The sequence below is a fragment of the Euleptes europaea genome, chromosome 4 (assembly GCF_029931775.1).
Source record: "Euleptes europaea isolate rEulEur1 chromosome 4, rEulEur1.hap1, whole genome shotgun sequence".
Lineage (NCBI taxonomy): Eukaryota > Metazoa > Chordata > Lepidosauria > Squamata > Sphaerodactylidae > Euleptes > Euleptes europaea.
Genome location: NC_079315.1, coordinates 93,952,968 through 93,977,796, shown reverse-complemented (window position 1 = coordinate 93,977,796; position 24,829 = coordinate 93,952,968). Strand labels below are relative to the sequence as shown.

General features: G+C 45.0%; 1 protein-coding gene across 1 annotated transcript in view; it reads left to right on the top strand.

Annotated features, from left to right (window-relative positions):
- The first annotated feature begins 255 nt into the window (after positions 1-255).
- Positions 256-24,829, top strand: part of RGS7BP (regulator of G protein signaling 7 binding protein) — a 91,589-nt gene continuing 67,015 nt past the window's right edge. The window contains exons 1-2 of the mRNA XM_056848066.1: positions 256-414; positions 4,035-4,201. Coding sequence (XP_056704044.1) covers positions 256-414; positions 4,035-4,201 — 326 coding nt within the window. The remainder of the gene's footprint in view (positions 415-4,034; positions 4,202-24,829) is intronic.

Sequence of the window (24,829 nt, the reverse complement as noted above, 5' to 3'; positions counted from 1 at the left end):
TTGCCATGCTGCAGGGGCCAAGCCGCGCCGCGCGCCCGGCCCCTGCCCGGCCGCTGCCGTGAAGCCGGGCGGGGGAGGGATGGTGCAAGGCAGGGCGCTCGCCGCCGCCGCTCCTCGCCGCCGCCTGTGAGCGGGTGGGGCAGGGGTTCCGGACCCCCCCCCCTTCTCCCTCTCTCTCCCTCCCTCTCGGCGCCGTGACCCCCTTGGCCCGGCCGGGCTGGGCGCAGCGGCCCCTGCCCCGCTGGATGCGTGTGGATGAGTGCTGCAGCGCAGGGGCGCAAGAAGCGCCCCAGGTCCGCCGGCTCGGTCTTCCCGGGCGGCAAGACGCCGCTGCACGGCAGGGACGCGGAGCGGCGGGGCAGCGCCTCCGAGGGCGCCCGCAAGCCCCAGAGGGCCCTGGACGACTGCAAGATGGTGGGTAGCCCGCCGCCCCCCACCCCTTCCCCCTTTCTTTGATTTGCAACGCGCTTTTTTCTGTTTTTTCTGTGTGGTTTGCACTGGATAAAGACCTTGCATGCACGACTCCTGACCAATGCTGGTTTCTCCGCACCCATCTCGCCCCTGGACATCGCAGACTCTTCTGCATGCCACGCCTGATCCCATCACGCCTGCTGTTCACATGGACATGCTGGGAGCATTGACATGCTAATGCTGGTCTGTATTCACGCTCCTCTACTTAAAGACGGATGGATTCACATTCTAGCTGTATCTGAAGAAGGGAGCTGTGGCTCACGAAAGCTGCCGGAAAATAGTCTTGTTAGTCTTTAAGGTGCTACTGGACCCTTTTCTGCTACTGCAGGCAGACTAACACGGCGACCCACTGCGAAGAATATTTTCTGGTAGGGGATGAGCTTTCGTGAGCCACAGCTCACTTCTTCAGATACAGCTAGAATGTGAATCCATCGGTCTTTAAGTAGAGGAGAGTGAATTCAGACAAGCATTAGTATGTAAATGTTCACAGTATGTAAATGTGAAAGCTCATACCAGAAAATATTCTTGTTAGTCTTTAAGGTGCTACTGGACTCTTGTTGTTTGCAGTAGGGGCCGCTCCTCTTCCTTCCTTTCCTTCCTTCCCCCCTTTGCCTTGTCTACGCCGATCACGTGCAATTGCACTATTTTTAAAACTGCCGTCTGCATTTTGTGAGTTGACACCTTTTGTTGTTGTGGTTGCTCCCATCTCCATGGCTTAAACACAGTGTGCAACTGAAGGACCGCGGTGGTGGGGGGGGGAGAGGAGAACTAGGCTCTTGGAAGTGCTGGTATCTTGCTATTATTTAACCCAAAAAAATGCCTGACGGTGGTGTCATGGGAAGGGGTTTGGGAACGAGGATTATAGCTAGGGAGTGTGGTCGAAGTGGAGAACGTTCTGCTAGGCTCCGACGCCTGGATTCTGTGGAATGATGCTTCAGAAATCCAGACCAAACACCTGTAACTGTCCAAGTATATGTGGCATTCAACTCCAACCCCCCCCCTTCGCCCCATATTGTAGTTGTTTAATAAAGAACAAGCGTGTCAAGGTAGAGACCACGGGGGGGGGGGGGGCGCAAATACTTTTGAATTCCACCACGACAATGCTAGCGAATCCAACACTCAAATTAGATCTGGCCCATTTGTTTGGCTCAGTATTGCCAATATGAGACACCGCCTGTCCTGTTTCAGTCACGGGATCGATAAGAAATGAATCTGCTATAGGTTTGTGATCCCAGAACCTGAATTCTAGTGAGTTTGCTTGCTTTGAAAGCTCCTGCCAATTGAATTCCCTTCTGCTGCCTTATAATAGCAGTTGTTGTTTTCATGTATTGTTTTGATCATACCAAAACTGCCTTAACTTAGTAGGTTATGGCCAAATTGCAAAAGAAATAAGGCATTTTTAGGACTCACCCCCAACCAGAACTTATGGCAGTTAAAAAAACACAGCTCAAAACATGCAGTATTAGATCTCCTTTTATAGGAAAAATCCTGCTCTTGGTTTTTAACGTGCCCCTTATAGGCCTTGTATTCTTCCTATTTTACTGTTTGTAGTTAAAAATAATTGTAGACTGCACAAACACAGCCAAAAAAACAGACTGTGGCATAAAGTAGAAAATGAGCCTTTCATAAATTTGTTTAAATACTGTTAAGGTGAGCTTTCAGTTAAGGTGAGCTTTCAGTTTCGGTGAGCTTTCAGTTTCTCTTAAGTGATAACAGGTAACCTCAGAAGAAGCAAAGTTAGTTTTGGAATTTGGATTTATTAATCTTACCTTGATCCATGGTCTGTACAGACTGTATCTGTAGTAGAGTCTTGGTGTATGAATGTGAACCGGTATTGGATATTTTGAGTAACACAATTATCCCCATACATGTATTCTGTTTTGTCTTGATTCTTATGGCTTTGATGTTAGTATCGAATTCTGAGAGCAAGAGGCTAATTTAAGCCAGTTTTGTTTAAAACTACATGATTGGCACAGTAGTTTTTATCATCCTACTTGGTGCCAACTATTGGACTGGTGCACAATCTGCTGTATCCTTCTAAAATCTTTAATCTCAGTCTGAAAAACCTTTCAAAGATATCTGGCCTTAGAGGTAAAGAGCAATAGAAAGCAGTACACCCCTCATCTTTTGCATTTAAATCCAGCAATTTTTTAAATCTTTGCATTTTCAAACTTTTTTTTTTATAACCAATAGTTCTGGGATCTTAACTTCTTTTCTAAATGAAAGCTGTGTCTCCAGTGTTTCTAATAACGCCCTGCAGGCGTCACAAAAAAACTGTGGATGTGTATTGCCAAATTCTGACTTGGCTTGTTCTGTCAAATAAACCTTTCCCCTCTCTGGTCAGAGTTTAGGCCACAGGGTTTTGACAGCTGAAAGGATCTACCTGGAAGGCTAATTTCCCCTCTCAGTACCTTCACAGAGTCATGCCTGTAGGCCTGAATATGTTCAGTAGATATGGCCACTTTGAATTAATTCCTTTTATTTGCACCCAAAATTCAGAAGGAAATAAGCGCTGAGGTTTGCATCAAGTGCTAATAACGACAGTGATTTGTACCATAGAAATGCAACTGTTTTGATCCTAGAGTTTTGCATTATGGCCCCAGATGTAGCAACATACAACTGTGAGGACTAGATTTAAGGGAATGAGATGTTATGATCCATGTTATCCTGGTACACTTAGAAGGGATGCAGTTTGTCTGTTTTACTATAGATTGAAGTTAAATGCTTGGCAAATTTGACGAGATCTATACTGTTCATTTTCCCTCAAGGCATTTTGGAATAAGCCACTAACGTTTTTATGTGTTCCACATTAACTTGTTTCTACAGAATGGGGAAAAAAAACCCAGCAGCAGTAGTAGAGTTGAAAAACATAATAATAATAATGTTGACGGCACTGTGTTTGTACTGATTTTTCCAGAAATGTGCAGATGGATTGTCAAGTGTGCTGTTTCTTCCAAGTATTTCAACTGAGGAGGTTTATCTGTTAGCCTGCCATTTTATTTTACACAGGCCAAATTGCTTGCTGAAAAGAGGGTCCTGTCTCTCCCCCCCCCCATGTACCTTCTCAGCCAGCAAGGCCAGATTATTGAGACTAGTGGAAACAGTATTTGAGGCAGGAGGGATAACAGTCGCAAAACAAATTAACGAAATGTCCACTGCAGAAATGAATGGCACATTCCATTCCCTAGATGGGTAGCAAATCGCAGATCAGTGGGGAAAAAGGAGGAGACTATTTCTGGAAACCTTATTGTCTTTCATGATAAAATAATCCCTAGCTTCCGGGAGTAGAAAAGCTGTTATTTATGCTTGCTTTAAGAGCCCTTTCAAAGAGTTAGAGCTTGTGGGATTTCCCCCCCTTCCCGACTGGAAATGAACACTGTGGGTGTACAAAGGGCATCTCCCATAGCATTCTTTGATGGTAATGACATCATTGGGCTTGATCCTTGTCCTGCTCAAATCCAAGGCTGTAGGACTGCTGGGAGAGCAATATTAGAAAAGACTTTCTTACTTTGTAGTACGGTGAAGTATATCACATTGCTAAATAATCTTTCTTTTTCTCCCAGCTCGTCCAGGATTTCAATACCCAGGTGGCTCTGTACCGTGAATTGGTCATTTCCATTGGGGATGTATCAGTCACTTGTCCATCTCTACGTGCTGAAATGCACAGGACTCGAACCAAAGGATGCGAGATTGCCTGTCAGGCACACCAAAAGCTAGCAGCAATTTCTGGGTAGGAGATTTCTTCTGCTTCGTCAAGCTCAGCCTCTGTAATATGCAAGCTTCTGGATTTCTGAAAGTTCTGTGCCAGTCACAGGAGAGATGATGCTAGATTGTTGTACTTTTTAAAGGGAATGTATATATTCCTTAATGTTTACAACACCACTTAATTTCCCCTGCGCTTGATTAGTCCATTCATTCAAGGAAATGCATTTCAAAACCAGGACTTCGAATCATCCTGTTTGGCCTTATATCCTACAACTGAATGTGCGGATGATAAAGTGGGGTGGGGGGGGGAGGATCAGCAGCAGCCTTCTCACAATGCAAGTATGTTTGGGCACCGTTTGCTTGATTCCTAGTACTTCCAGTAGGCTTTAAATTGTTTTAATATTCCCCTTAGGAACTCTGGATTGTGCAATTGTCTGAGGAGGTAGTAGGCATCTCTGACAGGATTCTGCTGCTTGCAGAGCTGCAGTTCCCAGGATTGTTTGAGAGAAGCCATGCCACTTAAATTGGTATAAAACGGACATGTACTTTGTAATGTAGGTAGGGCTTCAGAGAATTCTGAAGTTGCTGTTCTGAGTTGAGGCATGTAAAGAGATCTCCTAAGAAGTGTGGAAATAGATTTTAAGATAAAGATGAGTCGCATGACAAAATTATTTGACTAAAGTAGTGTGTGTTTCACTTCCCTGTGAGGCTATATTTCAGCTAAAGTAATTTGCTCCTATCCAGCTGTAATCTTATTGTTTTTCTTTAGAAAGCAGAAATACAGCAAATCCCACAAACAAAATTCAGTAAGAAATACCTATTTTTAAAAAAGCCATTTCCCTCTTGCAGGTACAGTTTAAATCTGAAAAATGCACACCTACTTTTCTGTAAACCTACAAGTTATTTTTGAGGTGCAAACAGAATTGGAACACATTTAATTTACCTTGGCTGTTCATTTTATGTATCAAAATATACAGGTATTAATTGCACCTGCAAAAAGGAGGCTAAAATCCATCCTTTTGGAAACTTATCCCAGGTAAGTAGTGAAAAAACTCAATTTGTTTACTACCAACATGGAGTTTAAGATGCTCAGTAATGTCTTTCTGACAAGCATCTTAAAAACACACTTCCTGCTTTCATAAATACCAACTTGTCAGATATTTACTTCTTTAGCTATCCTTCCCTCAGATCAGAGACTACCTTGCCATGTTCCAGAAGAACTAAGAAAGTGGTGCAAATAGAATCAAAGGTGATATAATTCAGGAGTAGGCAAGGATTTTATTGGCAGAGTTAAATGTCCACAAAGTGAGTTGGATCCTACTTCTCACTCCCCTTAAAGATGACTCTTCCCAGGGGCTCTGTAAGAGGGGGAGGAATCACTAGAGGAATCTAACACCAGTAGTGGAACATAGTTGTAGGAGCCAAGGAGGTATATTAGTGAGAGTTCCTAGTAAGTCATTGCTCTTAGTACCATCAACATTTCATTTGAACTAGTCTCTGCTCAGGCTTGATGAAAAGGTTGGGTGAATTATAGTGAAGTCAGTGAGAGATTTGCTGCAAATAATGCCACGAAAAAATTCGTTTCCGCTTCTGCACTGATCAGTGTTTGGATTAGTGCTCTAACCAGTGCTTGGGGAACCATGTTCTTTGATTTTGCTCAAGGACCGCTGGGTAAGAGTTGTGGGTGGAAAGGAGGGGAGCCTCTCACAGTGTTCTAAGAAATACAAAAGAGACTTTCAGAACAATCTGAGAGCTAATTAGCAGTATAAGTGATGGGCAGTTGCAATAGTTTATGTAATAAATCACGCAGGAAAGTAACTGCACAGGAAAAGTAGCTGCATGACTTGAATGTCTTTTACGTACTATCCTTTCTCTACATTATTGCATCATTTTTCTTGTCCATCTCTTCAGTGTTCTTTTCCCCCTCAACTGTAAGATAGCTGGTGTTCCAGAGAGGGATTATGCTGTGACCTGGGAAGTTGGCTGTTTGAATCTCATGTCTGCCACAAACTCACTTGGCAGCCTTAGACATGCCTCTTGCAGTCCCTTATCTGAAATATGGAGATAATACTGGCCTACTTTGCAGAGGTATTATAAGGATTGCTGTGATAATACATGTGAAGTGCTTTGAACACTGAAATGCTACACAAATGCTGGTGTTAAATAAAAGAACAGAGGATACTTGTGAGAGCGCCAACATTTCCCAACCCCTGCTTTGGTCAGTTAGTGCTCAGAAACAGTAATTTGTTTGTAAAGGGAGGTACGTCAGGGCTAGAACCACTCTGGAAAACATGCCTTGGCACTCCTTCTCCAGTTATGTAGGAAGCAGTCACTCTGCACATGCTAAGAAACATTCTTTTTTCCTACCAGATGGCCTGTTCTGAGGCTAACACTGGCAATGGATCTGGGACTTTAAGCCCGGCTAAACTGGAATATTCAGTTTAGATTATGGAAACTGCAGAAATTAAGCCTTTATTATTCTTACGGCTCACAGAGCTGTAAACAACAGTTTAAAGCACAGCCGTCCTAAATTATAGGTTGTATCTATCACCTAGTATATAATCCTGTATATATTGGCTGTTATGCCCTTGGATCCTTTTGGGGAAAAATTCAATATGTGTTAATGTGAACTAGGAAAAGCATAGTGAATGATAATAGAGATGGGGGAGTGACATGAATGTTGGGAAAGGAAAAAGGGGGACCTTTTACCACTCCTGACATAGGAGACAGAAAAGCATCTTGCTGTTCCTTAGTTAGCAGCAGCATTTGGACTACTGCATGGGGGAAGGAAACAAGGATTAACTGACTACAGCAAGAATCATAGTTTCTCTGGTTGTTGCTGCACTCATAGAGCTGTGTGATGTAGTTATGCTAGGCCCGCATAGCTTTGTTCGTTAAATGGGATAGGATTAGTTGACCACTGCATAGCCGCACCTGCTTTGGGCAGACAACCCCCTGACACACACACCATTGCCCTGTGTGCATGCCCTGTGTGCATTCCATACTGGGGAGTCCTGTGTATTTTTTCTCTTAACAAACTTCACTAAAGTTGTGTGATGTGTCATTCAGCACTGTGATGGAGCCAGAGATGACAAAACCATGGTAATTCCCTAGCTTTTAACTTCTACAGGACTTCTGCCATTTCCTTTCGTCCTCCCTGTTCCAGAAAGTTGCTTGTAGGGTGCTGGAAAATTTGTCACCCCTTGTCTGAATGGCTTCATAAGGCCGGTAATGCTTGGTAATTTGCAGCGCGTTCCAGGCTGAAGTGCCTCGCATATTTTTTTTATTTCTTCACACTGAACCGTCATTCCAGACATCACTGTGAAGCCGGTGCATACCTGCTTCGCATTTCTTAAGAGCCCCTTTAATGCGACCTTTTGTATTTGCTTCCCCCGCATCGAAGCATTCACTGAAGGAAGCATGAAGAATCCCAGCCGTGGCTTAGCTATGCAGACGGCTACTGCTAATAGCTATGCAAACGAAGGAATGAAGGAGCAGGCAAGTGTGTGGGGGGTGGAATTTGTTTGACTTTCTCCTCTTGCATCGGGACTGTGAATAGTCATTTTAAAGGTAGGATTTAAAAAATCAGCATTGAGGGAGGAGCAGAATCAACCCTGCATAAATGGCCTGATTTTTTTTCATGGGCTTTGCAGTGCTGCAAGGTCTCAGAACCTCATTGTTGCCTTATGCGGATGAGGTTTTCATGGTTTTAGCACGGGGGAAGTAAGACCAAACACTGTTATCAAACAAAGATTACTATCACATGCTAGCAACAGTCCCATTTACCTCTGTGGGTTCTCCCTGGAGGCGCTTTCAGTCAGTTCAGTAAGCAGCAGTTACCAAAGAGAAAATATTTTCCTGCAATTTTTTTTAGAAATATGGTACTTTGTGGCAAGTGAAAAGCAAAGTGACGAAGTACAGGTAACTGTGTTGAACTTCTGGCCATAGTCCACAGCGCAGATAATCTGTGTGTCTGTCTTATTAAAACTAATGAACATAAGAAGAACTTGCTGGATCAGACCACTCTAGTCCAGCATACTGTTTCACACAGTGGCCAGCCAGTTACAATGAAGGGCAAACAAAGCATAGAAGCTGAGGCCTTTCCCTGCTGCTGCATCCCACCACTGGGTTTCTGAGGTTTGCTGTTTCTGTAAATAGAGGCCTTCTTCTGTCACCATGGGTAGTAGCCGCTGATGGACCTCTCCTGTAACCCCCTTTTAAATCTATTCTTGTGGCCATCCCTTCCTCCACCAGCAGTGAATTCCACAGTCTAATTCAGGGATGTTGATCTCAATTGTTACAAGGGCCGGATACGACATAAATGTCACTTGGTTGGCCCGGGCCATGCCTCGCCAAGCCCAGATCAAGAGTGGAGGGTCTCATTGGGGGGGGGGTGTTTGCCTCGGCTGGCTCGCGGGCCGGATAAGAGCTCTCAAGGGGCTGAATCCGGCCCACAGGCCTTATGTTTGACACTCCCGGTCTAATTACTAGTTCATTAAAGGAGTATTTCCTTTTTTTCTGTCCTGAACCTATTTCCCAATAATTTCATTGGGTTGCCTCCAAGTTGCAGTATTAGAACAGTGGGGTTTAAGCTTGTGTAACACTGACAGTGTGTTTGAATCTACATCTCTGGATAAATGATGACGATAGTTAAGCAATTATGGTAAAAGTCAAAGTGAACGTTTCCAATTAGATAGTTTTGGTGACATTAATCATGATGATGGAAGGTATCATTAAAACTTCAGAAAGATTTTATTATGAAAAATAAAATGTGCTACAGCAACCAGGATCCAGTCCCTTCCTCTCATGCATGAGTGGAAAGTGCTTGTGTGTGTTCTGTGTGTGTGTGTGTGTTGCTCTTGCTCCTTTTAACTGCATCCCTTGCACATTATTGAACCTTTCTTGCACATTATTGAACCAGTGTAGTGTGGTGGTTAAGAGTGGTGGACTCTAATGTGGAGAATCAGGTTTGATTCCCCACTCCTCCGCGTGAGTGGCAGACTCTAATCTGGTGAACCGGGTTGGTTTCCCCACTCCTACGCATGAAGCCAGCTGGGTGACCTTGGGCTAGTCACAGTTTTCCAAACTCTTTCAGCCTCACCTACCTCACAAGGTGTCTGTTGTGGGGAGGGGCAGGAAAGGTGATTGTAAGCCGGTTTGATTCTCCTTAAAAGGTAGAGAAAGTCGGCATATAAAAACCAACTCTTCTTCTTGTGAGGATCCTTTGACATTGAGAAACTTTACTAATGCTGGAATGCTTAGGTGGGCTGCCCTGTTTGTAAAGGGTGCAGTAATTAGTGAAATAAGTAAGTAATTTTCTTCTGCAGTTACTTTGAGTACAATGATGTATTTTTAAAATTATTTTATTCTATAGCGGTAATTTCTGTGGTGGTTTATGTAGTTGGTGTTACAGCTTTGCTCTTATGCCTCACCCAACACCACTAAATAGCCACTGTTGTGATAAATGGCGGAGGCCAGAGTCTCTTGTGGCAGTACTTTAATTGGAATGTTTGAGCCGTTCCACACTCCCAATAAAAACATTTATAAGTAATTATTCCCAGTTTCCTAAAGCAGCCAGGCAAGCAAAAAATTGCTTCCAGACATTTCTTCATGTGTGATGAAATTAGGAGTTTTTTTCAAAGCAAGTTGGACATCTGATCATGTGACCGCTTTGAGCTAGAAAAAAAGAAGAAAAATTAAGTACTTAATATGTAGAGCTAAAGGACATGGGACAGGCAAGTGGGATTGTTTAGTGGGATAATACGTTCTGCACTAGTCATCCACAAGTTGTCTTTAATCATTAATAATCTAATCATAGCCTTGTATGTGAATGTGTAAGAAGACTGTGCCCCGCTGTCTCTGTTTATTTTCAGGGAGCTTCTTGAAGGTGCGGGTTAGAGAGGGACTAAATAGGTTGAGTTACTTTTGCTATACCCCTGTGCTAGTCCAGGATGTAATTAGCACACAATTGGTTTAAAAATTAAGAAAGGAATAAATTAAAAAAGAATTCATCAGTAATAGAGGAGGGTATAGAGGAGGGTGCTGAGTTGTTTTCTGTTGCCCCAGAAGGTCGGACCAGAACCAATGGGTGGAAATTAAATCAAAAGAGTTTCCATCTCAACATTAGGAAGAATTTTCTAACCTTTAGAGCGGTTTCTCAGTGGAACAGGTTTCCTCGGGAGGTGGTGAGCGTTCCTTCTCTGGAGGTTTTTAAGAAGAAGTTGGATAGCCATCTGTCAGCAGTGCTGATTCTATAACCTTAAGCAGATGATGAGAGGGAGGGCATCTTGGCCATCTTCTGGACATGGAGTGGGGGTCACTGGGGGTGTGTGGGGGGAGGTAGTTGTGGATTTCCTGCATTGTGCAGGGGGTTGGACTAGATGACCCTGGTGGTCCCTTCCAGTTCTGTGATTCTATTATTCTAATACCCCTTCCTCTTGCAGCATAGCCCCCCCCCACCACAACCTGTCAGTAGCATCAGTTTGGTAATGCTTGGAAAGTGGTGACAACCTAACTCAGCTTTGCACGTTATATACTACCAGGGAGAAATGGTTTAAGTGAGTCAACTTTTTATGATTTGGTTGAATGGGAAACTTGCATATCTCTCCTCATAGTTAAATGCATCAGCTGTATTCATGTGTGGTGCGCATGGATCTCTCTGTGTGGGATTTGCAAGCATTTCCTGTCAGGTCCAGAAAAAGGGACAACGATCCATCTGCATCTTCTCTGCCCTTTGCAAATGTGCAAAGCCACACTAATTTCTGGGAGGGTTTTTCATGGCATATACCAACATCTTCTGCATATTTTCTTTAGATAACTTGCCAATATTGTACTGCTGTAAGGAGTTGATGAGATCCCAAATTAAGTAATAGGAATACTTTTTTAACAGCCCTTGCTGGTTGATGCCGGCAACTGCCAAGAAGGGGAAAAATCAGTCCTTTATTAAATATTACCTTCTGACAATAGAGGGTTGGAATAGAAGCAAAAAAAGGGGATGGGGAGAAATTATCAGAATATAAGAATAGCATTTTGTAAGTGTTACCCTATATTTTGTCTATTTCACAGTACAGATGCAGCTGGGGTAAAAAAAAGAGTATACACTGCAGTTTGCCAACAAAAAATAAAATAAAAGTGGGGGGGCATGAAACAACACAGGGCATTTGACCTCATTATGGTTAAGAAATCCATGAAATACAATGTGGTAGGAGATGAAAAGCACCAGAGTTTTGGCAGTTTTTCCCCACTGCTCTTGGAGTGGTGGACTCTGATCTGGAGAACCGGGTTTGATTCCCCACTCCTCCACATGAGCAGCGGAGGCTAATCTGGTTAACTGGATTTGTTTCCCCCACTCCTCCACACGAAGCCAGCTGGGTGACCTTGGGCAAGTTACAGTTCTATTAAGAGCTCTCTCAGCCCCACCGACCTCACAGGGTGTCTGTTGTGGGAAGGCGAAGGGAAGGTGAATGTAAGCCAGTTTGAGTCTCCTTTAAGTGGTAGAGAAAGTCAGCATATAAAAACCAACTCTTCTTCTTAATCCAACCCCACATCTCCAGCCAGAATAGCCTCACTTTGTCTTGTCTTCTGGAAATATGTTTTAAGGGGCACTGTCTAGAGTTCAAAATGCTGAAACTGCTTACTGCATAATGCCTTAGAGACCCTCTACTAAAACCATTCAACTTAAGAAGTGCTCTAAAACCACCTGTGATTTTTTTCATACTCTTGTTTTATGTTCCGTAGCTTTCTACAGACTACTCTCACTAACGTCCTAATGCATTTTGTTTGTGCTGATAATTTTTTTTGTTGAAGCAATAGTGGAAGAGTCAACGGGAGGGTTATGTTTCATTCCCAGCCAATCTATGGGGATTGCATATCTTAAAGATTCAGATGTGTGAAGCAAAGAACCCCTCCCCCCCCCAATGTCATTTATTGGTCTTGAAGTGCTCACCATTCTTCTGCACCCCCTTTTCTTCATGACTACAATAGTGTTAGAAAAAGGAGTAACTACTAGTTGGGTTGACAACTTCTCAACTGGCACCAGCAGCTGCTCAGCTTGAAGACCGTACCAGGTTATAAAGTTTATCTTTAAATTGTTAAAAGTTCACTTGCTGTTTAGGCAGCTGTAGTTAAAGGCATACGAGAACAGGCTATACATTTTTCCCTGTTCATTTGGCAACCCTACGTCAGTTACTACACTGAAGGTTCCAATAGCAATACATATTTTCAGTATAGAGTGCTCTACAAGAATGTACATCTGTAAAACCAGTACTTGCTAAAATATGCAGCCTTTAAAAACTTTTCTTAGAGTCCCCAGGTTAGAAAATTGATAAGATGTTTCTGTCAGGTTTCCCACACATAATTCCATATTTAATTATTCTTGCATTAATCAACAGCTTCCTTTTCACAGCCTCAGCTGGGTCACAGTTCACATTTAGAAGCCGCTTCCCAACAGCCATGCAATTGTGTTCTTCCTGTGCATTAGTGTTCTAGACATTCTTTGGGTTGCCAACAGGCCTGCAGAAAAATGTCCTGCTCTTTTAATAGAGGTTTCATGTGTGGAGATGGGCATCTGAAGCTTTCCATGGTGTGGCATCCTATTAAACGTCTGTTAAAGGGACAGGACATTTTTTTCTCCAGGCTTTAGGCAATTGTAGACATGCCTAGGAATGTCTGCCTCCCTGCAAGCCCCTCCCCCCCCCACCGGTTTAAAATACACACACAAACAAAATCCATGTCCCTGCTTTCAAATTACACCCTGAACAAAAATAAGTGGAAGAAACCAGAGAGGACTTTGTCCAGATTAGATCTTTTCATGGCAGAGCTCTTGTTCAGTGATACTACCTTTGTGCCTCAAGAGCTACATGTGGCTGTTTCATATACCATCTCTGGCTCTTCTCATATTGGTTTCTAGTTGTATTGAAAATTTATTTTGTTATAGTTGTATATTTAATAATATTAATGGATGTGTTTGGTGGGGGGTATATGTGCAAGATCTACGGTAGTCATGTAACTCTTTTGGATGATGGTGACTGTGAAACCATGGAGTGAGTACCACAACCCTAGTTGGATCTACAAGACAATGCATTCTGCAAGATAAGTCTACATACAGTATATATGAATGTGCGCACATATTTTTGGAAAGGGGCCTGATGTCAGAGTATATGACAGTGTGCATACAGAATAGAACCTTGACTTACCTGTGAGGGTTCCTTCTACTCTGAGAAAGGAGGACATCTTCAGCATCGGGTGGTTCCCTTCCCATGCTCAGGGAGGTAGGATTCAAAACTTGCTCTTCCTGTCCCCTGAGCCGGGACGACCCCCTGTGCTTCAGTTTGAGGACTTCCCAAGCTAACTTAAGGAAGGAATAAACCAGTAGAATGAACAGTAACAAAATGTATGTATAGGAACTAGTATTAGTAACAACTAAACATAGCTAATTTTTCCATCTGTTCACAGGCATGTAGTGAGTTTTATCTTGTGGAGTATACATTGAATCCTTCAACCGCGCTTGAATTATTCGCCTTGGGTGGGCCAGATGTCCTCCTTCCTCAGAGTAGAAGGAACCCTCACAGGTAAGCCAGATTCCATTCTCACTCTGAGGTCGGAGGACATCTTCAGCAGCGGAATTTTCAAAAGCTGATTATTACGTTGGTGTTTCCGTTCCTGGTTCTTAGATAGGCAGGAAGTACAGAAAAGTTCAACCTCACTTCCTGTCCCTTGACCGGAAACGCCCCTTCGTCTCCACTTGAGACTTCCAGAGCTGGACAGGAATCTGTAAGGTAAATAAAAGGAACAACACGGACCAAACACTGTCACTTGGCTGTGGTAACTTTAATGAGGATTACACTGGGGTAACCTGAGTTACACTGAACTTGGGTCCGCTATCGAACAGAAAGTTTCTCTCTCTCTCTTTTTTTTGTTCACTCATTCTACGTGCAAAATTGTAGAACCGGTGGTGTCATAGGAGTGTGCGTGCGAGGAGGTTGACTCTCTCCCCGCCTATGACGAATAAAGAACAAGCGTAAGGTGCTCCAGTCTCTGCCCCAGGGTGGGGCCAAGATGCCCTTCGTACCTCAGAGGAGAAGGAGCCTTCTCGGTAAGTAATCAAGGTCCCGTTCTCCCTGAGGTGAAGGGCATCTTGGAGATAGACGGGATGTCCAAGAGCTACTCCGTCGAAGGGAGGGTGTCGTCCACTGAAAGGACGTGCTGGAGTACCCGACGTCCAAAGGCAGCGTCTGCCGAGGAAAACTGGTTCAGGCGATAGTGACGCACGAAGGTAGATACTGAAGACCAGGTGGCTGCCTTGCAGATCTCCTCGACTGATGCCCTGTTGTCGAAGGCCGCCGAGATGGTTGTGCTGCGGATTGAGTGCGAGGTGATGCCAGGTGGGACAGGCCTGTCGCTGAGTCTGTATGCTTCTTCGATGCACTTGCTCAGTGTCCTGCTGAGGGCAGGCTTGGAGAGCTGTCTCCCCTTGTTGGGAGCGGTTACCGAGATGAACAGAGCGTCGGACTGCCGGAATGGTGCAGTGTGAGAGATGTATATGTGCAGGACCCGTCGCAGGTCGAGGGTGTGCCATTCCTGTTCCCGTGGGTGTCGCGGGAAGGAGGGAAGGTGAATCTCTTGTTTGTGGAAAACCGTATTGACTTTTGCTGAGGACCACCTTGTCCTTGTGGAACACGCAGAGACCTGGGCGGGAGGACAGGGCGGCGAGCTCGGAGACCCGGCGGGCTGACGTTACACCCATGAGGAAGAGAGTTTTCCAGAGAAGGGCCTGCAAGGGCGCTTCGACAAGAGGCTTGAAGGGCGACTTGGTGAGTGCAGTGAGGACCACGTGCAGACACCAGGTTGGAAATCTGTGAGTGACTGGAGGTGAGAGCAGTGAAAGGCCTCTCAGGAAGGTGACGACGTGCGGGTGCCTGGAGGTAGCGTAGCCTCCGAGGTGGGGGACTACGGTGGAGATGGCCACTAGTTGCTTACGCAAGGTGGATGGCCGCAAACCCTGTTGTGCCCCCTCGTGCAGGAAGGCCAGTAGTGTGGCCGTGGGAGGTTCCAGAGGGTCAGCTCCCTTCCGTCTACACCAGCGTACGAACGCCTTCCATGCGGAGTTGTAGATGCGCTGGATGGAGGGACGCCTGGCTGCCAGCATAGTGTTGACCACTTCAAGGGTGTAACCTAGGCCGAGGAGACTTTGCCTCTCAATACCCAGACGGTCAAGCAAAACCAATCTGGATCAGGATGCTGAAGTGGTCTCTGGCGCAGCAGGTCCTTGGATACTGGTATCCTCCACGGCGGCTGAATGGACAGTTCTTGGAGAGTGGGGTACCAGGGCCTGCGTGGCCAGTCTGGGGCCACGAACAGGACCGTCGCCATCTCCTGTCCAAGCTTCCTCAGAGCTTTCGGGATGATTGGGAGTGGAGGGAAGGCGTAGAGTAGGCCCTGTGGCCAGGGGGCCAGTAGGGCATCCATCTATTCTGCCTGAGGATGTGAGTATCGCGAGAAGAATCGAGGTAGCTGACTGTTTGCCGGGGATGCGAAGAGATCCACTGTCGGCCAACTGAAGCGAGTGGAGAGTGTGCGGAATACTCGGGGCTGCAGTGACCACTCCCCCTTGTCTATCTTTCTCCTACTGAGCCCGTCTATCTCCAAGATGCCCTTCGTACCTCAGAGGAGAAGGAAACTTCTCGGTAAGTAATCAAGGTCCCGTTCTCACTCTGAGGTCGGAGGACATCTTCAGCAGCGGAATTTTCAAAAGCTGGTTATTCTTGGGTGGGATCAGTTGTTGCTCACTGCATGTTGAAGGACTCTCCTACCAAAAGCTGCATTGGAGGAGGCATAGATGTTTAACTTGTAATGTCGTACGAAGGTGGATACCATAGACCACGTTGCTGCCTTACATATTTCCTCAACTGACGCCAGTTTATCAAATGCTGCTGAGATTGCCTTGCTGCGTACGGAGTGTGCAGTGATCCCTTTTGGAATCAGGATGTTGCTATGTTGGTAAGACAGTTGGATGCATTGTGCTGCATACGGAGTGTGCGGTAATCCCTGTTGGAACCGGAAAGTTGCTTTGTTGTTAAGACAGTTGGATGCATTGTCAAATGCAGCTGCTGATGGCTGCATTGGACATCTTGCCACCCTTGTTAGGGGCTGACACTGATATAAACATAGAATTCAAGAGATGGATGGCTTCAGTCCATTTGAGATGGATGCGCAGAGCTCTTCACAGGTCCAGAGTGTGCCAATCTTGCTCTTGGTGTGCACCAGTTGAGGGCAAAATGACAGCAGATACAATTCTTGCTGTCTGTGGAATCTTGTGTGTCTTTAGGTGTGAATCTTTAGGCGTGAAGGTCTGGTCAAGCCGTAGAACCACTTTGTCTCTGTAGAATATACAGAGGCCCTTTCTGACTGAGAGTGCTCCTAGTTCAGAGATCCTGCAGGTGGAGGTAATAATTAGAAATAGTGCTTTCATCCTAAGAAATTTTAGGGACACCTCTCTTAATGGCTCGGAGGGAGGTTTCGTCAGGGCATTCTGCACCACATGAAATCGCCAGGTGGGGAATCTGTGTACTACCGGTGGAGAAAGGACAGTCACTCCCTTTAGAAAGGAAAGCAAATGAGGATGTCTGGTAAAAGGATAGCCGTCCATCTGAGGTATAACTGTCATTAAGGCAGCCAACTGGTGCCGCTAGGTAGAAGTTTTTAGTTTCTGACGTAGGCCCTCTTGTAGGAATTCCAGTAAATTCCCCATGGATATTTTTAAAGAATCCAGATGCTTTCTCTTACACCACAAGGTGAAGGTCTTCCAGGTAAAGTTGTAAATACATCTGGTAGATGGTCTTCTTGCCTCCTGCATAGCGGCAACCACTTCAAAGGAATAGCCAAGGCCTAGCAACCACTGCCTTTCAAGGCCCAGGCAGATGTAGCCACCTTGGGTCTGGATGCAGGAGTGGACGCTAGTGAAGCAAGTCCTGGACTACTGGAAGGCGCCATGGTTCCTGGACAGACAGTTCCCAGAGGGTCGAAAACCATGGTCTGTGTAGCCAGTGGGGTGCCATAAAGATGACATTGGCTTTCTCTAGACGTATCTTCCTCAGCACTTTGGGAATTATCGGGAGGGGTGGGAAGGCATAAAGGAGCTCTTTCGGTCAGGGGACCATCAGTGCATCTACCTTCTCCGCTCTTGGATGGGCGAACCTTGAGAAAAATCTTCAAGACTGTTGACTGGTCGGGGAGGCAAAGAGGTCTTCCTTGGGTTGTCCAAATTTCCTCATTATTTGTTGGAACACTTCCTCTTTTATGGCCCATTCTCCTGGCTGAGCCAGTCGGCCTGAGAGTTCAGAGTGTCCTTGACATGTTCCGCTCTCAGGGAGGCTAGATGTTTATCTGCCCCATTTAAGATGACTTTGGCGTTCCTCGTCCCTCCTTGTTTGTTGACATGCGCCTTTGCTGAGATGTTGTCTGTCCTGATCAGTGCATGCTGTTTTTTGATCAAAGGCTGGAATGTCAGGAGGGCCTTCTTGATGGCATGTAGTTCTAACTTGTTTATATGTAGCCTCGTCTCTGTCTGTGGCTGTGGAGAGTCGCCCCCCAGCCCTCCAGGCTGGCATCTGTGAAGATCTACATTGTGGAGTTTTGTAGGTAAGTCTGACCTTTGGACAGGTTGACCTCTTGGGTCCACCATTGGAGACTGTTTTTGACTTGGTTTGTCAAGATGAGGCGTAGATTTCTCTTTTGCAGGATCTAACTGGTACGGCTTCAGGAACCACTGCAGGGGTCGTGCATGCAGTCAAGCCCAAGGGACAGATCCTATGCAGGCAACCATTAGACCCTGCAGACGTACTAGAGGTGAAAGGCCTGTTGATTTGGATTCGATGGTTTGTTTCACCAGCTTGGAGATCGTGAATATTTTGTCTTGGGGTAAGTAGATCATATTGAGTGAGGTATCTATGAGCTCCCCCAAGTGCAGTCTGCGATGGGACGAGGTTGCTCTTGGCCAGGTTCACAAGGAAGCTGTGGTGTTTCAGGGTGCGGAGTACTGCCAAGATATGTTGGATGGATAGATGTCTCGAAGGAGCGCTCATCAAGATGTCTAAATAGGGGAAGATGTGAATCCTTTGTTCCCTCAGTAATGCTACCAGTGTAATCAGGACCTTGGTAACCACCCTTGGAGCAGATGAGAGTCTGAAGGGTAGCAGTATGAACTGCTACTAGTGTTGGCCATGGGCAAACCAAAGGTACTTCCAGTGAAGTGGGTTGATTGGAAAGTGGAGGTAGGCCTCTGTCAGGTCTATGGACATTAGAAAAGATTTTGGGCGTAGGGCTTCGACGACGGATCAGTGTTTCCATCCTGTAATGCTTGAGTTTTACGAACCTGTTGACATGCTTTAAGTCTAGAATTGTGCACCACTCCCCATTTCTTTGGGGCACAGTAAAGAAAATGGAGTACATCCCGGCGTGCAGCTCTGACAATGGGACAGGCTCTATTGCTCATATATCCAGGAGATGGTTGATCGACACGTGTTCTGAGGCGTTTTTCCCAATTTGGTGAAATGGGGAAGGGAACAAAACGGTCTGGTGGTGATCTCCAGAATTTTATAAGGTAGCCGTCGTTTATGATTTGACGAACCCAGGCATCTGGGTGAGTAGAGTCCCAAAGGTTGGCAAAGTACTGGAATCTTCCCCACACACACACTTGTGACAGTTTGGAGTCATTGTTTTGCTTTTTATCAGAGAATTTGCCCAACTTGTCTGCTCCCTGATGTTGGAATTGAGATGTTCTGCAGAACCTGTTTTCCTGTTGGAAGGATCCCCTTCAACTGAACCAGATGATTCGCCTACCATCTGTTTGGGCCAGAGTATGAAAGGGTCGAAAGGACCGAAAGGAGGATGAGGTTTTACCCTCTTTTCTGATATATTTTGGCATTGCCTTCTTTTTATCCCTTGTCTCTATTAGTATGCTATCTAGCCTCTCGCCAAAGAGGGGACCGCCCTCGAAAGGGTAAGCCAACAGAAAAGATTTAGATGAATAATCTGCTGGCCATGCTCTAAGCCAAAGGGGCCCTCCTGGAGGCAGGAGGGTTCTTGCTGAGAAAGTCATTGAGTCTAGAGTGACATCAACCATGAAGCTGATTGCTTTAAGGACCCGGTTCAGACCCTCTGACATCCTTCTGTTTTCTTGTGGCACCAGATCTATTAGCTTCCTGGTCCACATAACGCATGCTGTAGCAAATAATGCTTAAGTGACAGAGGCTTAGACTGATAGAGCTGGTGCCTCATGTGCCTTCTTGGCAGTGAAGTCAGCTTTTCTGTCTAGAGCAGTGGTGTCCCATCTTTTGGCTTCCCTGGGCCACATTGGAAGAAGAATTGTCTTGGGCCGCACATAAAATACACTAACGATAGCTGAGTCATAATGTTTTAAGTAAGCTTACGATTTAGTGTTGGGCCGCATTCATAGCCATCCTGGGCCACATGCTGCCCAAGTCCCGCAGTTTGGACAAGCCTGGTCTAGAGGATCTTTGATAGCACCTGCCCCATCTTCAGATAATAGGCCCAAGGATTGGAGGGCTGCAATAGGGGCATCTTCCAGAAGGACCTGTAAGAGGTCCATGGCATGAGGTTCCAAAGCTTTTTTGGTACTAATGGGGAATTGTCTGTTTGACATGGGCTTATCCCACTCTGCCCTTAAAAGATCTTCAAACTATTCAGGGAAAGGGACTGACCTATAATGAGGCTTGAGTCTAGAGAAGAACTCTTTGGTGCCTCTGCATTTGGATTTACTTTTAACCACATTGGTATCCTCATTCTCATGCAGATCTAGGGCTGAGAGGACTTTGGACAGGATGGATTGATAATCTTCCCCTGAAAAAAAGGCGAGACTGCTGTTCTTAACCTTGGCATCCCTCCCCTCCTTCCTCTTCAAGGAAAACTCCTCCTCCTCCCTTTCATCCTCATCAGAGGAGAATTGTGAATGGGGTAACTAGCCCTACTGCTGCTGGGGCCAGGGTCCTGGGGAGCTGCCTTCCTAGCTGCCTTGGTGGTCCAGGCATGGCTAGAGGCTCTGGGCTGATCCACATTGCCTATGGGATCATAGGTGACATAGGGGAGGTGGCCCAGAATCCCAAGGAGCCTTTTAGGGATGGGTCATAGAGGTGCGCAAACTCCTCCCTTAGAGCTAGCCTCATTAAATCAAGCATATTTTGATCAGACTGACCACCCGACAAAAGGAGGCTTGGGAGAGTGGTTACGTTGCTGTCCGCAGCCCCCGTTGTAGAATAAGCAGGCAATGCAGTTGTCTGGGTGGTGTGGTCTCCCTCGTAACCCCTAGGGGCCGAACTTGGTGGGGTGGCAGCCATTTCTTCAGTGTGCATCTTTTTCCACGCCCTTTTTCTCCATCGGTGGTGGCCGTTTTCTTTTGGAGACGACAGCCTCCTGCTCGCTCTCCTCCTCTGGCTGGTCACGACTGTGGCTGCCAGATGGTGGAACCTGGCACCGCCGCAGAGAGAGGAGCCCGACCACTTGTAATTCGTCTCCTGACAGGAGCTCTTCTCCCTCACGTTCCCTACTAGCCACCATTTTCTCCGAGCAAGAAGAATCAGAGGACAGGGATAGAGCAGGAGATCGAGATTAAGAACGGAGGAAGGTTTAGGAATTGTAGATAGATACGGTTTAGATTAGATTGGGTACTTAGTTAGAGTGAGGAAAGGAAGGTTTTTTTTTCTAGAAACTGCTAAGTGTTGTGGAGCTAACGCTCTATGCTGCTTCTCCCTCTGAGGCAGGAAGAAAAACTGAAGCACAGGGGGCGGTCCCAGCTCAGGGGACAGGAAGAGGAAGTTTTGAATTCCCTGCTTCCCTGAGCATGGAAAGGGAACCACCTGCTGTTGAAGATGTCCTCCCACCTCAGAGAGAGAAGACTGCAGATTCAGTCCCTGGTAACTCCAGATAAAAGGACAGTGGACAGCAGTGCCACTAGAGCCCTCTACCCAAAACACGAGAGCAAGCTTCACTAGGCTATATGGATGAATGGTCTGGCTTGGTATAATGCAGCTTTATGTATTTTTGAGGAACTGTAAGAAAGGACACATTTGGGTACACTTAGAACTCTAGAGGAGCATTAAGGCTTGAATAAAATAAGCTTTGGGCATATCTGAGCATGTCCTAGTGCTGCTACATTCTTCTGCCTTTGCCGCCAATGTTCGTTTTGATAAAGGAATGAAGACATTTGAACACATACTGTCTTAACATATTCCATCACATTCTGAAAATCACTAGTATTGCCGAGGAAATTCTTTTTATTTATTTTTTTGAGTTTTATTACATATACTTGTGTATTTTGCAAGTTGTTGGGGGGTTACCTGTCAACAAGAGAAATTATTTCTTTTCTTTAAAAAAAAAACCTGTCACAGCCCACTTTTCTCTATCTATGCATTCATTCCAAACTTACCCCAAGGAGCACAGGGTAACAAACATAGTTCTCCCTTCCCCATTTTATCCCCAGAGTGACCTTTTTAGGTAAGTAAAGCTAAGATGCTACTGGTCCATGCTAACCCAGTGAGCTCTGTAGCGGTGTAAGGATTTTAACCCAGTTCTCCCAGATCCAACACTCTAACCACTGCATGACACTTATTTTATGTTCTGCCAGTACTGAATATTTCCTATTACCACAGTATGTTGTATGAAAAAATACTATCAGAGGTTTTTTAGCATCACTTATACTGCATTCAGGCATATTGTATAAAAATATAATAGCTTGCTTCCTGTCAAATCTCAGCTGAACGAAGGATTTCCATCTGCAGACCATGTGTTTTCTGTCTATTGCCCTGCTGCCAAAAAATGCCTCCTGAAATGCTGCCCCTGGGGATGGGGGATCCCCATGAACAGCATGAAGGGGAACTTGGAGGTCTGCCAAAAGTGGAAGGGGGATCAGTAAACACTTCTGTGTGCATGGAAATGATTGGCAGGATCCCAGTGTTTCTCTCTCTCTCTTTCACAAGTGTAGCAACGTCTGCAAATGGAACTAAAGTGCAAGAACGAGGGAGGCAATTTCTGTCAGTCCTCCCTCTTCCTCTTCCTTTGTATTACATCCTGAGATTACTTAGGTTTCTATGGCTTTTCCACAGCTCAGAGCTCCACTTTGAACATGGTAAAGATCCCTCATGTTAATTTTCTCAGTTTGCAGAAGAGAACCTTTAGATATACTTTGTAGCTCTGATAATCCTGTATATGTCAAAGTGCAGAAACGGGTGCTTGAACGTTCCAAGTCATGTTAAACATAAGATTTGTCAAGATCCCATTGGAATATTTAGGATAGCACCTGTGGAGTTATCCCTCCCCCCACGCCAAAGTTAACTAAAGCCTCAGTCAACGCATCTTTTAGAAATGGTATAAGGTTCTGCAGGGGGTGGGGGAGTGTACAGCCAATAATGGGATGACATCTATGAGGTCAAGTTTCAATATCTGTAGCACTTTTATTTATTCCATTGCAACTATTTGATTTTGTGTATTCAGGCTGCTATCTTCCCAAAGACCTGTTGGGTACATCTCTGTAACGAAGCCTCCAGAAACAGCTTTCCTAAATAGATGGTCAGGTGGATGAGGGGAAGCAAGGTGAATCTGAAGCCAAACAAGGTAGTAGCTATTTTGGTGGGGAAAGCTGATGTTCTGTTTATAAGGCTAATGGATAGTATAAGGGTGCCCTTTTTGAGATTATATTAAGTTAGAAGACTGCGCTCTGTTGTTGGAGAAGCAAGCCAGAGGGATAAGTCAAGAATTCCAAATAGATTTGGAATGGGATACTTGTACTGATTCAGGCCTGAAACTATTTACTTGCATACACTGTAGATTGTCAGTGCGTTTTTGTGGTCAATGCTAAGAAATTTTGACAACTTCTTGAAAGGTCTTGCTCTAGTGTTCTCATACAGAAGAAATATCCATAAATGTGATTGACAGGGCTGAAACTCTGTCAGTACAATACACAGTACAGGTCAGGTATACTAAAGAATCTGTACTTGCCCTGATTTTATCAGTTCATGTACTCTGGCTCAGCTGGTTTGTGAATCTGATTCTTATCAGATTTTTCTTTGCTAAACTAAGAGAGTTATTAATGACGCCAGACTAGTGGAGGGTAGAAGATTCTTCTCTGGGAATTGGAAACAAAGTACTGCTACTGGACTCTTGCCCTTTTTGATTTAAACTGGATCCCTTTGCCTTACCACCAGCCAAAGATCTGATCCTCTGCCAGCAACATTAGAGCATCCCCCCCCCCTCGGTATTTCACCGCCAAGCTCATCTTGCCTTCTTTGGTGGTCCTTAATACATTGGTGCATATATGTCTGTTGCTTCAGTAGGAGTATGTCACTGTTGAGAGTAGAGGAAATTAGGGCCTCATTTGTGTAAGACAAAGTTGTGTAGGTGATACAGGAGGAGGATTCACAGATGGCAGAATTAAAGATCATAGTACTCAGAAATTGCATTGTAGCATGTTTAATTGGATGGGTGAGATCATAATCATTTGGGGAGTGTAATGTAACTCCTTTGTCCTTTGTAGATCATTTCCTGGTGGAATTTATACTTATGGGGACTCTGGGGTTGGGGGACTAAAAACTGTAAATACATTATGTTCAATAATTTTTGTGTGTAAATGTAAATAATTTTGGCAACAATTAATATGCTTTTTGCTAATGATAATGCATTATTAAACAATTCAGTATATTCAGTGTTATGAAGTTTAGCAACTAATCTTTTTGGCTGTCCTACCTACTATGACTCTGGGTTTCTGTCCAAATAATATACTTCCTTTTGTTATCTATATAATTTGTTTTCAACCTTCAGCTGTTTTTCCCCAGCTGTTTGCAAGCGGGGGGGGGGGGGAGCTGAAGGTTGAAAAGAAATTTTGTAGCAAATGAAAGAAAATATATTATTTGGAGAACCCAGTTTGATTCCTCATTCCGCCACATGCAGACTAATTTTCCACTCTTCAGATTTTTCTGCAAACCTGAAAAGTTCAAAAAGTTTGTGAAAAATGTCCTTAGTCTATACATGGCCCCTATCGTGGATTGAAGTGTCTGCAGATTAATATTAGCTACATTAATTACTGTAACACTCTAAATGGGGCTGTCAATGAAATCTTTGGATGGTTCAGAATGCATCAGACGGATTATTGATGGGAGGTGCTAGCTGCATGAACTGGTAGGTTATTTCTAGGCCTTGTTTAAAGTGCTGGTTTAAATTTTAAAGCCTGAAAAGATCTGTGTCCAGGATATCTAAAGGACTGCCTACTCCCATTTGGGCCTACACACTTAGATCTGCCTCAGAGACACTTTGGCCTTTTCCCCATGGGTTTTTTCCTGGCAATTCTGGCCCCATACTGTTTTGGTTTATCCCCTGGTTTCTACATGAATTTTTGTGCCTTTGGTTTTTACTTTAGTTTCTCCCCCCCCCCCCATTGGATTTTTTCTGTTTCTGTGGAGACCACATTTAACCCAGCCTTTTTCTGGAAGCTGATTTTAAGTCACCTTTTTTCCTTGAGTATAATGTTTCTGTTGGTTTTTCTTTGCCCCGGGCAATCCCATGGACCTCCAGTCCACTTTTCGATGATTGGACTGTCATCCTCATCAAACCATTCCTTCTCTTCCCTGCTCCTGAAGACAAATGGTTT